We start from the raw sequence: 13,243 nt of genomic DNA, 5'->3' as shown, positions 1-13,243 counted from the left end.
TCAGTCACATTTTTTTTTTATAAGCTTTTAAAGTTAACATTTTTACGAAGTATGTAAAAATCGTAAAAATTATTCATGATGATAGGCATATACCTATCCCGTATGGCCGTATCATTGTCCAGTTTATTTCACATAAACCAAGAGGTATTGAGTTCTTAGACATTTTTTTTTTGTCAGGAAAGTAGTAATCCATTTATTGAGCGTGTATAAGAAGTTAGTATAGCGAATAAAAAGTTGATTTTTTATTTAGATGTGCCCCTGGTGTTTCGTCAAGTCATCCATACTATTCTATTGGATTTCTTGGTTTATAGCTGGATTTACGTATTTTTGTACTATTTACGTATTATGAATTTATTAGTTTTATTTTTGAATTTTTGATCGGGTTCATGGTAAATTTTTATCTAGAGAACCACACGGATAATCCAAAGGAATATTGTAGATTTTTTATTAACAACTCTAGAATTTTTAATTTTTTAAAAAATAACTTATTGAAGAAGCTTGTATAATGCAACGATGAATTTGTTCAACCTTATTAACCAACAAAAAATATTTTTACTTACACTTTATAAAAATAAATTTAAAAATCGAATATTTTAAATGTCTATAAATAGCTTAAAATTAGAATAAATATTTTGAACATTTCATTGTGTATCATAATTATATAAAATAATAGGTGGTGAAATACATCAAATTGATTCTTCAGTTAATATTTTTTGAATTACCTTCAACAAAAATTATTTGAGAAGATACTGCCATATTTTCATTAAAAGTTGAACTTCAAATAACCATCAAATAGGTACGAATGGTACGATTATTGATGCAAATGACAGAGAGTTTTGGACTTGTGCTGTATAGTAGTTCCGGCTCTGGTCTTTTGGATTTTCACGAGTCCCAAAAAAATACCCATTTCATATTTTCAATTTAAATCAACTAAAAATTATTGTTGTTTTAATGGAAATAGTAATATTATTTTTTGGGGTAGATTTAGGTTGAACCGACGATCCTCCGTGTGTCCACCCCTCAATAATACAATTGTGAACACTACAATCTGACGCTAAAGTAATAAAAATTAAGAAAATCAAAAAGTTGTGTCGTGTGAGCTGCCTTTGTAGTGTTGTTTGCAAATAGCATACAAGATACACGGTAAACGGTGGACCACGACTGACCACAACAACGCACCGTAATAATGATTAATGACAAGATAGAACTTGGCTTGGTCGTGCACAGCGAGTCATACTTATAAATGTTTAACGATTTACGAATATTAACGACTAGGTTATACCTACTCAGTAATCGTAGTTTTTTGTAGGTGACGACAAACAAATACGACGATCGCATCACAATAACAATAACATTATAATACCGACGACGGAGCTTTGGATAGCCGTGCGCCCGTGTTGATTTTCGACCAATAGCATATTAGCATGGCACGTCGCCCGGTTCACGGCCCCCTGAGCTGCTGGTTCAGTGGTGGTGCGGTGCGGCGCACTTGTTTATGTGCCGAACAGCTGTTTATCAACAACAACAAAGACTCGTGCGACGGCGATCGCGCGGTCGTGCCGTGGGCCGAGATAGGTTTCGGTATATAGTAATAATAATATTGCCATTTACCATTTTCCATTATTATTATTACAACAGTTCCGAACGCGCTGCCGTACTAGTGTCCTACGTTTCGCCGATCTCGCCAGTGCTCACGCGCCCGACCGACTGTGCTCCACACGCAATATTTTAATATTAATTATTATTGTGTTTGATTTATTTTCCGTTTATTATTTATCTTTTGCCGACGTCGTTGTCTCGTCTCGCGCACGTCCCATGAAACGAACGGCACTGCCGTCGCTGTCTACCGTCCACTCCGCCGCCGCGCAACATCCGCCGCGTTTTTGAGGATCGCCATCCTCTGTAGCGCCGCGGGGACGACGGACACCATGAACCGCTGTCCAGTGATGAACCCGCAGTACGACGTCGAGCGGCGGTCCCGGTGTCCGGCGGCGGCGATGACCAAGCCGTCGCCCGACACCAACGATCTGCACGCTTGTGAACGAATCGTCGTCACGTTCGTACAGCTCAAGAACTACCTGGGCTCGTATTGGCTGGTCCCGTGGTTTTTCGTCTACATCTACCCCAGCATACTTGTCTACGAGTGAGTGTAACGTCTCATGTTAATTGTCAGCTGTACGGTCTATGACCGTCAGCCTTTGTCTCACGTTCCACGGCTAATTGTGTGGTAATCTGTTGCACTTATGTTGGAAGGACCGACATTTGTGAGTGCTTCTCTCTAGCCTGTAAACCCTCACATAAGTCTATGTCAGTGTGGTATCTTTTGAGATTTTACTAGGTACACAATTACTATTACATTTTCTTTAAATCGCTCTGTCACTTTTGTTTACTGATTGATGGCATCTCTCTTTTTTTTAGATTCCATTTATAAATTGTAGGTATTTATAGATACACTTTTATAGTATAAATATAAAATAATTTAATAACAATATTTTTTTGTTTGTAATAAGTATACACAATAACTCACAATAATGTTATTTGGACTAACTCCAAATTCTATACTAAAACTAAGAAAAAATGTTCAGTGTCCTATTAGAATAGCTTATAAATTACCATTGACTTACTCTTAAACCTTATTTTCATGTCACTCAACAAATTACTCAAAAAATAATTTACCAATTTATAATGATCATAATTTATAACTAAATTAAGAATAATAATTTCATATTATTTTACTATTTAAAATTGTTTTTGTGTCAACATATTTGATTTCATATGCAAATGGCATACCTAGTCGTATAATAGCTTGTTACATAATTATATCTATCATTAACTATTTTACAATTATAATAATTTATTTAATTATCAATGTGTCAATAAAATATGTATAGCTTACATACTTTTTTACTAAAATAATAATATGTTTAACTTTTTTTTAATAAAATTATGTATATAGATATTGTTAGTAATTTGTATACTTAATTATATAACTATATAAGTATTAATATTTATGAGTACCCATACCATATCTATACTTAATATTTTGTTTTTTTAACAGTAATAATCACCTAACAACAAATAGTATCCTTTTGCATTGTCATAGTATTAAATCATAGAAATATTCTTGATTATTTTAACTACCTATTTACTAAATGTTTTGAATAATTAAATTATTGATAACAAACAAAAAACAACTTAAAAATTGTTGACCTATTCTATGGGGCGTTTCCCAATGAAAGGAAATATTGGTGGCAAGTTGGCAAGTGGGGTTAAACAGAATAATAATTGTCCCAAGGCCAAAGGCCGTATATTGGCACTATTATTGCAACTACTTAACTAAAAACAAAACAAACACTTCAAAATAGTGTTTTTAGAAAAAATAAAAACTACATTCCTACATATTATTGTTTTTGTTATGATCATAATGTATTTACTTTATATTTTTCATGAAATTCTATTTAATAATTTTTATTAATAATAAAATTAACTTTAAATTGATGCTTAGATGTCTTTAATTGTTTTTAATATATTGAATTGTTTTGTAATTTTGTAATTATTTTCTTGTATTAAAACATTTTATTATAAAAATAGATAGATATCTTTGAACTATATTACCTATCAATTTATTGTGGTCTTTAATAACTAATTGATATTGGTATATTAGGATACCTAATTAATTTAAATAGTAAATATCTAATTTATACCTAGTGGCATTCAGTAAAACATTTTAATAGATAGCAAGCAGTTGATAAAAATATCTTGGTAAAATTAAATTAAATTAAATTTTCATTCAACATAATACCTATTAAAAAATTAATTTATATTTAAATTTAAGTGATAAGTATTAAAAAAAAAATTATCAGAAATAATTGTGAAAGAAAATAATAATGAAGTGTTTAAACATATTAACTATTGAATGGTTCAAATATCAATTAATAATACTAAAATTACAACATAATTTAAGTGATCTTGATTTGATTACCATAATATTATATTACCACATTTTAGTAATATAAAGAGTATTATTGACTATAGGATTATTCTGTTAAGTTTTTTCCAAAATATTCTACTCTAATATAATATTCATCTCTGTGAATGAAAGTGAAATAGTATTTTATTGTTTGAATAATTAATATTATATTTTTTTTTACATACATACCTACACCTAATTACACTTTTAAGTTTAATAAAGTATAAAAATATTTAACAAAAAAATTCATAATAAAAATGTATTATTAATTCACACTTACTTAATAAAAAAAAAAAACTTACATTTGAATATTTAAATCAGTAGCCTATGTCCTATGTACCTATTTTATTATTTTTAATATAAAAAAGATTATAAATAGGTGCTATATATTTTTATATAACATATAAATTTTTTTTTATCTTAATCTTTATTTTGTTTTTCACAACAAAATTAAATATTTCTCATAAATTATTTGTGTTTAAAATAGATTATTGGATATTGCTTTTATAATTAATTTATTTGGTAGAATACTTAATTCATAATATTATATAAGAAGGTATATCACCCATGTTTTTAAGGTGTGAAGTAGTGACACTCGACTACCAACTATTATTTGTAATATGTACAATTCTGTTTTGCTTGATTTTGGCATCTTAGGCAATGTTTAAGATTTTATTTTTAAATATTCTAGATTAAAAAAAAAAATAATAATATAATCTATACTTATTTATTAAGTCTCATTGTTCTGTTTAACTTTTTTTATTATAAAATCTGTTTTTTATTTTTAGATCTTACGGTTTTATTGGTCCTTTTGTTTATTGCAATATTGTTCAGATATTATTTTTTGTTGTATTTGAATTTTGGGATGAAAGTTTTAATTGGACACCATTACATGATACGTAAGTATCTATATATAATTATTTTATAACAATGCATTTAAATTAAAAAAAAAACATAATTATTTGCTTTTAATTTATTTATTTTTAGCATAAAAACATATTCATCACAAATTCTTGGACATCAATACATAACAAAAAGTGTTGATGAAATGGTAATTTATTAATATGAAAATATTATTCAAAGTTGAATACTAAGCTGATTTTGTTTAGATTTTGTTTTGTATTTGGGTTTTATCTTGGGCTGCAGTCCCTTCTATATGTTATGCAAATGAACATATATTTGAATTACCCATTGACCGTTTGGAACGGTTAACTTCATACGTATCAATGATGACTGTTACATTTGTAATAGGTATGTTAATTATTTTTTTATTTTTACATTGATACTTTATTATAATTTTGATTTTAACTCTTATTTTCCACAGCTTATATTATAATTTTACTTTGGATTGATATGAATTTATTAGAAGTAAAATCAAATATAAATAAGCATAATGCGAATTCAGAAGTGTCATCATATAATTATGAGCTTATGGATGATATAATTGAACCTGGTAATATAATTAACTAATATATAAACTTTTTCTTTTATTTTTAATTAATTTTTTTTATTTTTAAGACGACATACCTGATTTGGAAACCGTATTTGAAGATATCTCTATTACTAATGAGTTCAAAATTGAGCATCAAGCATTTATGGAATTTTCAGAAGCAGGAAATGAAAGTAAATTATTTAATATTTTATTTAACAATGTAAATCTTTTTTTTATTGTTATACATTTTATAGATACTATTGAAAATGAAGAATTTCGTAACTGTACAACAGTTGAACAAGGGGAAGAAGTTAAAGAACAAGAAATGGATGTTATATCCTTATCATCAAGCACATTAAGTGACTTTGACGTAATAACTGAAGAAGAAATAGATTTACTTAAGTAGTGTATATTTTTTTTTTTTTGAGAATATTTCATAGTATAGAAATATTGCTTTCTGTAAGCAAATAAATAATAATAATAATAATAATATTTTGGTAATTAAATCTTAGATGAGAATAATTTCTCTTTAGACATTTAATCCATTACATTGAAGCTTGTGACATAAATTTATGTAAGTTCCTATTTTTTATGTTTAATATACAAACATAAATCTGAGAACTTTTTTAATTGGCCTTATATTTATGAGAAGTCTTAGCTCAAATCTTGTATTCCATGTCATTTTGGATTAATGTGATTAGAAACTCATCAGTTTCTATTTGCTGATTCTATGTGATTATGGTTAATTAACATGTACAGTATTCTTATTTTTGATGGTATGTTCTCTCATGAGTATTATATTCATCATTTTATATTTAATATTTATGTTTTTCTTTTTTTTTAGAAATCATTTAATACCACCGTAAATTGAACGATTGATCTCAAATTTGTATTAAAAATAGTCAAAAACATAACAGTGTCATTTTATAATCAAATTTCTGTTATTTATCAAATTAAAACTAATTTTTTGGCTTTCACACAAAACTGATTTCTAACTTGAAATATTTTGTTACTTTTAAACCATATTATAAGAATTGTACCTATCTTAATGCTTATAATAATTTTGGAGAGGTTTTGTTTTTTACTTTCAAAATATGTCGACATAGCTAATAAGCCTATGCTATTTATTTATTGAAATAATAAAAAACAATATTTTTTTTTACATAATTTTTCTAAATTTTAAATTATCTTAACAATTGAGTATAGTATTTTATGTTGTCTTATTAAGTATATATTATAGTATATTAGATTAAATATTTTTATTTTTCGTATTGCCAAACAAAATTACAACATGCTTGTGAAGTTAGATTTATATTTAGATTCTATTTTTATCTTAGTTTTATTATGTTTTCATACATTATACACTTGTTATATACTTATGTATTTCATACTTGAAAAATATTTATTTTTAACTAAAATTTGAAAAATCAAATTTATTAATGAATTATATTGAACATTGTAAATCAATGGTCATTATTTTTATTATTATTATTTTTTTTTTTGGTTATTTTATTATGCAAGTTAACATTTATGTTAAACACCTATAAACAAGACATTAACATTAAATATTTTAAGACAGACAGTGACATAATTATGTGGGGTTTTGTAGATGTACATTTTCCCTTAAAACCTATTTTAATTTTATTTTGTTAACTTGTTTTTAGTTTATAATATTTCTAATTTTGATTATTTTGGTGTGAAAATGAAAATCGGTACATGTCCTGTTAAGTGTTAATTTTATATCACCCGTTAAGGTGCATGCCATTAGGTAAAGATATTGTATTAAATATATTAATATTTCGATTCTTTTATTTGAGATTACCCAGTGAATTTTGGAAATGTAGTATGATAAGAATGATATATTAATGCATATTATTATAAAAAATAATAAATACTATGACTATGAGCAATGGCAAGGTATGTCTTTAGGTAGGAGACATTGAAAAAATATCTTATCATTATTGATATTTATATTTAGTCAATATCATAGTACTGTAAATAAACAAACCAACCACAATTACAAGTTTGCATTGGTCAATAACTGAGTTAATAATGACTTTTCAAAAATAAAATAAAACATAAATAATAAATATGAATATTTCCGTGTCTCGTATTGTAACACTAATCCCACCTGTTTTCCATTTGTCCATCGGTATTCGGTATGGTATCCTAGAAAAATGAGATAAATTTAAAATTATTTCACAGATTGTTTATATATTACCATATTGTTGATGTATATTTACTGAACTGACTTAGAGGCATCTACAACATGCTAAGAATTTTGACAAATATATTATATAATGTTATTACATTAAAATTTGTTAACAAATATTTTATTTAAATAAATAAAACAAAATTGTTTGTTTTAAATGGGTGGATGTCGTTACATTGTCTCTATTGCAGTGCCGGCGGAAGGCATGTGCGACCTGTGCGACTACACAGGGCGGCAAATTTTTTTGGAATTTTAGGGGCGGCATTGTTTACAAATAAAAATATATAAATTATATAAGGGTGGCATATTCTCATATCATATAGGTAATTGGCACAGGGCAGCGAAAAACCTAGCGCCGGCACTGCTCTATTGACAACATAAAAGCAGGTTGTGATGGCATTAGTCGTTGTTCAATCAAAATTTGTGTTGTGTGAAATGTGAATGGTGATGATAAACCGCATCAAATGGTAAAATTGCATATTAGATTTTATTAGAAAAAATATTAATATGAAATACATTGTCACTTGTAGTGATTGGTGGCTGTCATCATCACAATTTAGAATTTCATTAAGCCAAGTAATAACCATAGTTGAACTGCATGTTTCTCATCCCCCCTTATTTATGAATTTATGATCGGGTAAGACAAGAGAGTCGGTCAAGTTTCATAGGAACTAGGCACTAGCGATCTGTAAGTAGGTAGGTACTTGGCAATTAGCAGTGCGCCAGTGCTTGTAATTTATGTACTTGCGTTTACTGCGGACTGCATCGAGGAAAAAGGTTTAAAGATTTTCAGGATGTTTGATGTACATGTACCTATGCAAAAAGATTAGGATGGGTCTAAGAATTAGTAGGCTCTAGCCGCTAGGAGTTCAACGTAGGTAATAGTAATATATGATTTTGTTTTTCTGACGGTTCTTCCGTTCTCCATACACTATCCAGAACATAGACTTTTACGGAACTACAAAGTACAAATATCAAAGACCTGCATTTAACTGTCATTAGACACTAGGTACTAAAAAATATTAAATTGGCATGAGAAAATGCGAAGATGTTGTATTTTCGTTTAAGAAAGGTAGAAAATGTTTGAGACCATCATATTATTATAGAATATAATATATTATATAGAATCGGTATGTAATAATATACTGCAATCGAAATATGTTACCGTAAAGTAGTGTTGCTTTGATAATTTTCGTATATTTTGTTGTTTAATTTGAATTTTAAGTCTTGTAACTAACTCATTCTAACTAATGTAATGGTAAAAAATAAATATATGTATATATTTAAGTATCTTAGGTTCCTAGAATATATATATATATATTTTGTACATTAATCAATGAAAAATTTTTTTTCGAGTCTTATGCATAATAGTAATATAGTATCTATTGTTGACCATACGATATCAAGTAAAATATCAATACCTATTTAAAAAAAAATTCTGATAATAATTTGAAGTGTGGTTACATTGATCCGATTGAAGTAGAATGTCTTTTAAAAAAATGAAGTACCTACCTATCTATTAAGTATTAATTCAAACGGAAACATTTATTTCAGTTTTATTTGAAATTATTAATTAATTAATCGTTTCTCAAACTATGGGCCGCAAGTCAATTTTTAGTAGGTTTTGTGAATTTTATTAATTATATAGATTCTAAAATATTTATGATATTATTTTATTCTGTATATACAATATGTCAGTATATACATAGATATAAACTATATAAATCAGCAGTTCTCAAATTGTAGTAACTACGCGAAAAACTACATGGTGGTACGCGTAAGGCCAAATGCCAAATGGTGGTAGAACGAAAAATTAATTATAAATATTCGATTCTGATCTCATTAAAAATTTGTTATTTAATTTATCTTATTTTAATAAAAAAACTAATGAATAAAAACAAGTATATTGTAGTATTTTACTGCCATATTATTTAAAATAAATGTATTTAACTAAAAAGTAAAGTATTTAATTGTACAATTTTGATCGTTCTATTTTTAGTCATTAGTGGTATACGTAACTGATAAACAATACACCTAAGTGGTACACAAAAAAAAATGTCTGAGAACCGCTGATATAAATTATAAGATGCTGTTACCTGCAACTAATAGGTACAGCAGAAAACAAGCACACTACGCATATTATGCGATATGCCTGGCTCAATATTAAAAATACATTTGTAAAATTATATTTATTACAAACCTATAAACTTTACAGTCTATATTATAAAGTAATAAGTACCTACTAAAAGTAAAAAACAATTTTTTTTTTTTTAGAACAACTTCTTGTAAGAGTGAGTCACGATAGTTTTCACTTTTCAGGGGAAAATTTGGGTCACGGACCTAAAAAGTAAAAAGATTAGGTTAGATTAGGTATAGGATAATTAATAAAGATGAAACATATATACTATTATTTTTTATTCTTTATTCTTATGATGTACAGCTGTAGAAATGGTTTTGGAGCTAACGATTTAGGTACCTACTTAAGATTTTTGGTTTTTAAAAGCCTTTAGCCGTCTTCGAAGTGTGAAAAATCTTAAATCTCATGTTTTTCAATATAGGTACCTAATTTTGAGAAACAAATTAATCATTAAAATTTAAATCTTAAAATCTAATCCTTTCTAGTAAAACTATTCATTCGCTAGAATTTCAAATTTCAAAATGTTCCTATTTTCATTGACGTTTTGTCCATCAACTAACGTTGGAGCGGAAATTTTCCACCGATAACGAATTAATCTCAGTGACTCATAAAAGGATCAGCTTTTTGTTTTTTTTAAATATTGATTTTAAGGGGTTTCGGAATCGTACATTAATATTTGAATTTTGAAAACAAATATATTTTTCAAAAAATATTATGATATTAATATATTGTGAATAATTTGTGGGGAATTTGGGATTTTATGTTGGTACAGTTGGTCGGGCTCAGTTTTTTTTTATTTAGCTTTTATCACTAGGGAAGAATTACCGCACTCCCTATTTTTTTTTATTTACTTTTTATACGATGGTTATGTAAGAAGTGCCAGATGATGGCTTATCACTCGCTATTGATCATGATAACAACACCTAAGAATAACAAACAACAGTCAACAACATCATTAGTTTAGTCGTTTAGTAATTAATTAATACGTACCTATATTGGTACATAACGATTAGAATATTTTATAAATATAGTCTATAGCAGTACTGTTGTAGCCTGTTCGGTAAAGTAATGATTTAACATAAATGCATTAAACAGTGCGCATAATGTGATTGAACCTGTATGCCCTTCTTTTGTCTTTGTTTCTCGATCTCTTCTTTTGTGTCCATAGTCTTTTATACGTCACAATAGCACTACAAAATCGACGATAGTATTTCCTATAAATACTTTGTGATTCGACGAACATTTTGTTATTCTACATTATTGAATGTTTTGATCCTGATGTGTAATAAAATATAAATGTTGAAAATGGTTTTCGCTCAGTTTATTTTTCTAGTAATATTCATTTCTCAATTCTACGATAATGCAGAATGCATATCATTCTTCCATTTTACACAGGATCCTCCGCCAGTCAGAGATATTGCGTTAATGTCTAGATATATTGTTCATCATTCAGGTAATACTTAAAGTTAGGTACTTTGTACTTCAATTGAGTAATTGGTTTTAAAAATATCTAAACATTAAATGTACACTTAGTATTTGTATAAAGTTATTATATCTTATAATATTTATTTTTAAATGTGTTGGTTTTTGCTATTATTGAATTATTTATAAATTTATATTATCCAAGAAAAATTAATTATGTTAAGTTCACGCAAATGCTTTTAACATAATTTCATTTCAATGTTCATTATTTAAATAAGAGTCATACAATTATATTTAACTATTTTTAAATATACAACATAAAATATATTTATTTTATAACATATAGGTACATTTATTTTACCAAACTTATTTTTTATTTTATAAAAATATGTTATCCATTGATAGTGTAGCTAATTTAGGTACTTATATTGTTTATATTTACTAAAACATTTCTTAATTTCATCTATTTATTAATATTCTGTAAATTTAAATGTGTCCTTATTTAGATTGGGCAACATTGTCTTACATGGGAAATCAGTCATTTATGGATGGTATGCCAATGGGTAGGGTGTATTCAATTAGTGACGGGACAATCAATAATAGTTCTGGTGTTCCTTACATTATGGCTTCACCAATGGACTTATCATTCCAAGATGTTGTGGTAAATATTATAATTTACTATATATTATACAAAAAAATATTGTTATATAATAAATAATGATAAGATAAGTTTGTTGATTTTATTATGGTTCATGTCACAATAAAAATAAAATATGTACATGATGGTATGGTTATTAGTGTTATAACTTATTGAAATCTTTGTATATTTTTTTTTTTAGAAAACCAAAAACTGTTCTCTCGTGTTAAGTTTAGCACAGTCTGATTATTGTAAAAAAAAATCTTATGATCCTGAAGATCCACGATGTGCACAGCTTACATTGACTGGAAAGTTTGTAAAGGTACCTTAGAGAATCATTCAAGTATATAATAATATACATAATATTGTAATGTGTTAAATAGTTTTTTTAATTATATTGTTTAAATTCATTATAGTTGGATAAAGATGATCCTGAATGGAATGTAGCAAAAACCGCTTTATGGACTAGACATCCCGTCATGCGTAAATGGAACATTCTTGTACCAGGTAAATTGTTTTTTTAAGACATAACAGTATGTTTTCAATTGATAAAAATAATTTTATTAATCTAATTATTCAACATATTATTTTATTGTTTTAGGACATCATTGGCAATTCGCAAAAGTAAATATTGAACATATTACACTTATTGACACATTTGGTGGTCGCAAGTATCCAACAATTGCTGAATATTTCAAAGCCACTCCAACATTCAATTATTGGCCCAAACTAAGACACTCGGTTATTACAGTTAAAAAAAATGTCATCATTGATGAAGAATTTATAAATTGATTTCATGAATATTATATTAAAAATTGCCAATCATAACTTATAGACTGACTTTTGTGGTATCAATCATTATTTCATAGATATATATTGTTGTATCTTTTTGTGTTGTATGTTTTAAAGAAATTTATTTTGGTAAAATTTTTATCATTAATATAATTTTATTTAACTGGTAGATTTTATAATAATATTTCTTATGACATAGTAAATATATATTTTTCCTATTCAATAAAATAAAATAAGGTGTATTTTATTTTGAGTTTATATATATTTTTTTCATTATTAAATAGCTAATTGGTATATGATTTTTAAATCATAAATTGATTGTAAGCCATTTATTGTTACGAGTATAGGGCTCAGAAGTCATAGGAGTTGCATATGGTTCTATATACTCTTGATTTATAGCAGACCAAGCTAGAAATCCAAACAATACGATGGCAAGTTTAAAAATTGAAAATGCATATTTTATATATTTTGTTAGTGTTAGGGGAAAAGTGTATATTTCATTGATTTTCATTGTATATTAGTATATTGAATTTAATTTTCAATATTATTTTATGTAGGTCGTTATTGTCCCAATTGAATATAATTTTGACAATAATGGTGCAGTATGCATTTAATATTTTAATGTATATCACCTGAAAATG

At 26.9% G+C, this 13,243-nt stretch overlaps 2 protein-coding genes across 3 annotated transcripts; both read left to right on the top strand.

The window, feature by feature from the left end:
- Positions 1-1,505: 1,505 nt before the first annotated feature.
- On the top strand, positions 1,506-7,500 carry LOC114122868 (uncharacterized). Of its 2 annotated transcripts, XM_027985643.2 has the most exons (8): positions 1,506-2,143; positions 4,759-4,869; positions 4,958-5,021; positions 5,080-5,221; positions 5,295-5,423; positions 5,489-5,593; positions 5,657-5,804; positions 6,247-7,500. In XM_027985643.2, the coding sequence occupies exons 1-8, from the start codon at positions 1,929-1,931 to the stop codon at positions 6,266-6,268; spliced, it is 936 nt and encodes a 311-aa protein (XP_027841444.2). In that variant the 5' UTR covers positions 1,506-1,928; the 3' UTR covers positions 6,269-7,500. The 2 variants fall into 2 exon arrangements, with proteins under 2 accessions (XP_027841444.2, XP_027841446.2); XM_027985645.2 differs by lacking the exon at positions 6,247-7,500 and having other exon boundaries at positions 1,507-2,143; positions 5,657-5,894.
- Positions 7,501-10,687: 3,187 nt separating this feature from the next.
- On the top strand, positions 10,688-12,849 carry LOC114122869 (protein CREG1-like). The gene is made up of 5 exons (XM_027985646.2): positions 10,688-11,204; positions 11,680-11,834; positions 12,013-12,132; positions 12,227-12,317; positions 12,412-12,849. The coding sequence occupies exons 1-5, from the start codon at positions 11,048-11,050 to the stop codon at positions 12,600-12,602; spliced, it is 714 nt and encodes a 237-aa protein (XP_027841447.1). The 5' UTR covers positions 10,688-11,047; the 3' UTR covers positions 12,603-12,849.
- The last annotated feature ends 394 nt before the right edge of the window (positions 12,850-13,243 follow it).

Source organism: Aphis gossypii, chromosome 1 (assembly GCF_020184175.1).
Source record: "Aphis gossypii isolate Hap1 chromosome 1, ASM2018417v2, whole genome shotgun sequence".
Classification (NCBI taxonomy): Eukaryota; Metazoa; Arthropoda; class Insecta; order Hemiptera; family Aphididae; genus Aphis; species Aphis gossypii.
Note: the sequence above shows the minus strand (reverse complement) of the source record. Positions and strands in the feature narration are given on the sequence as shown.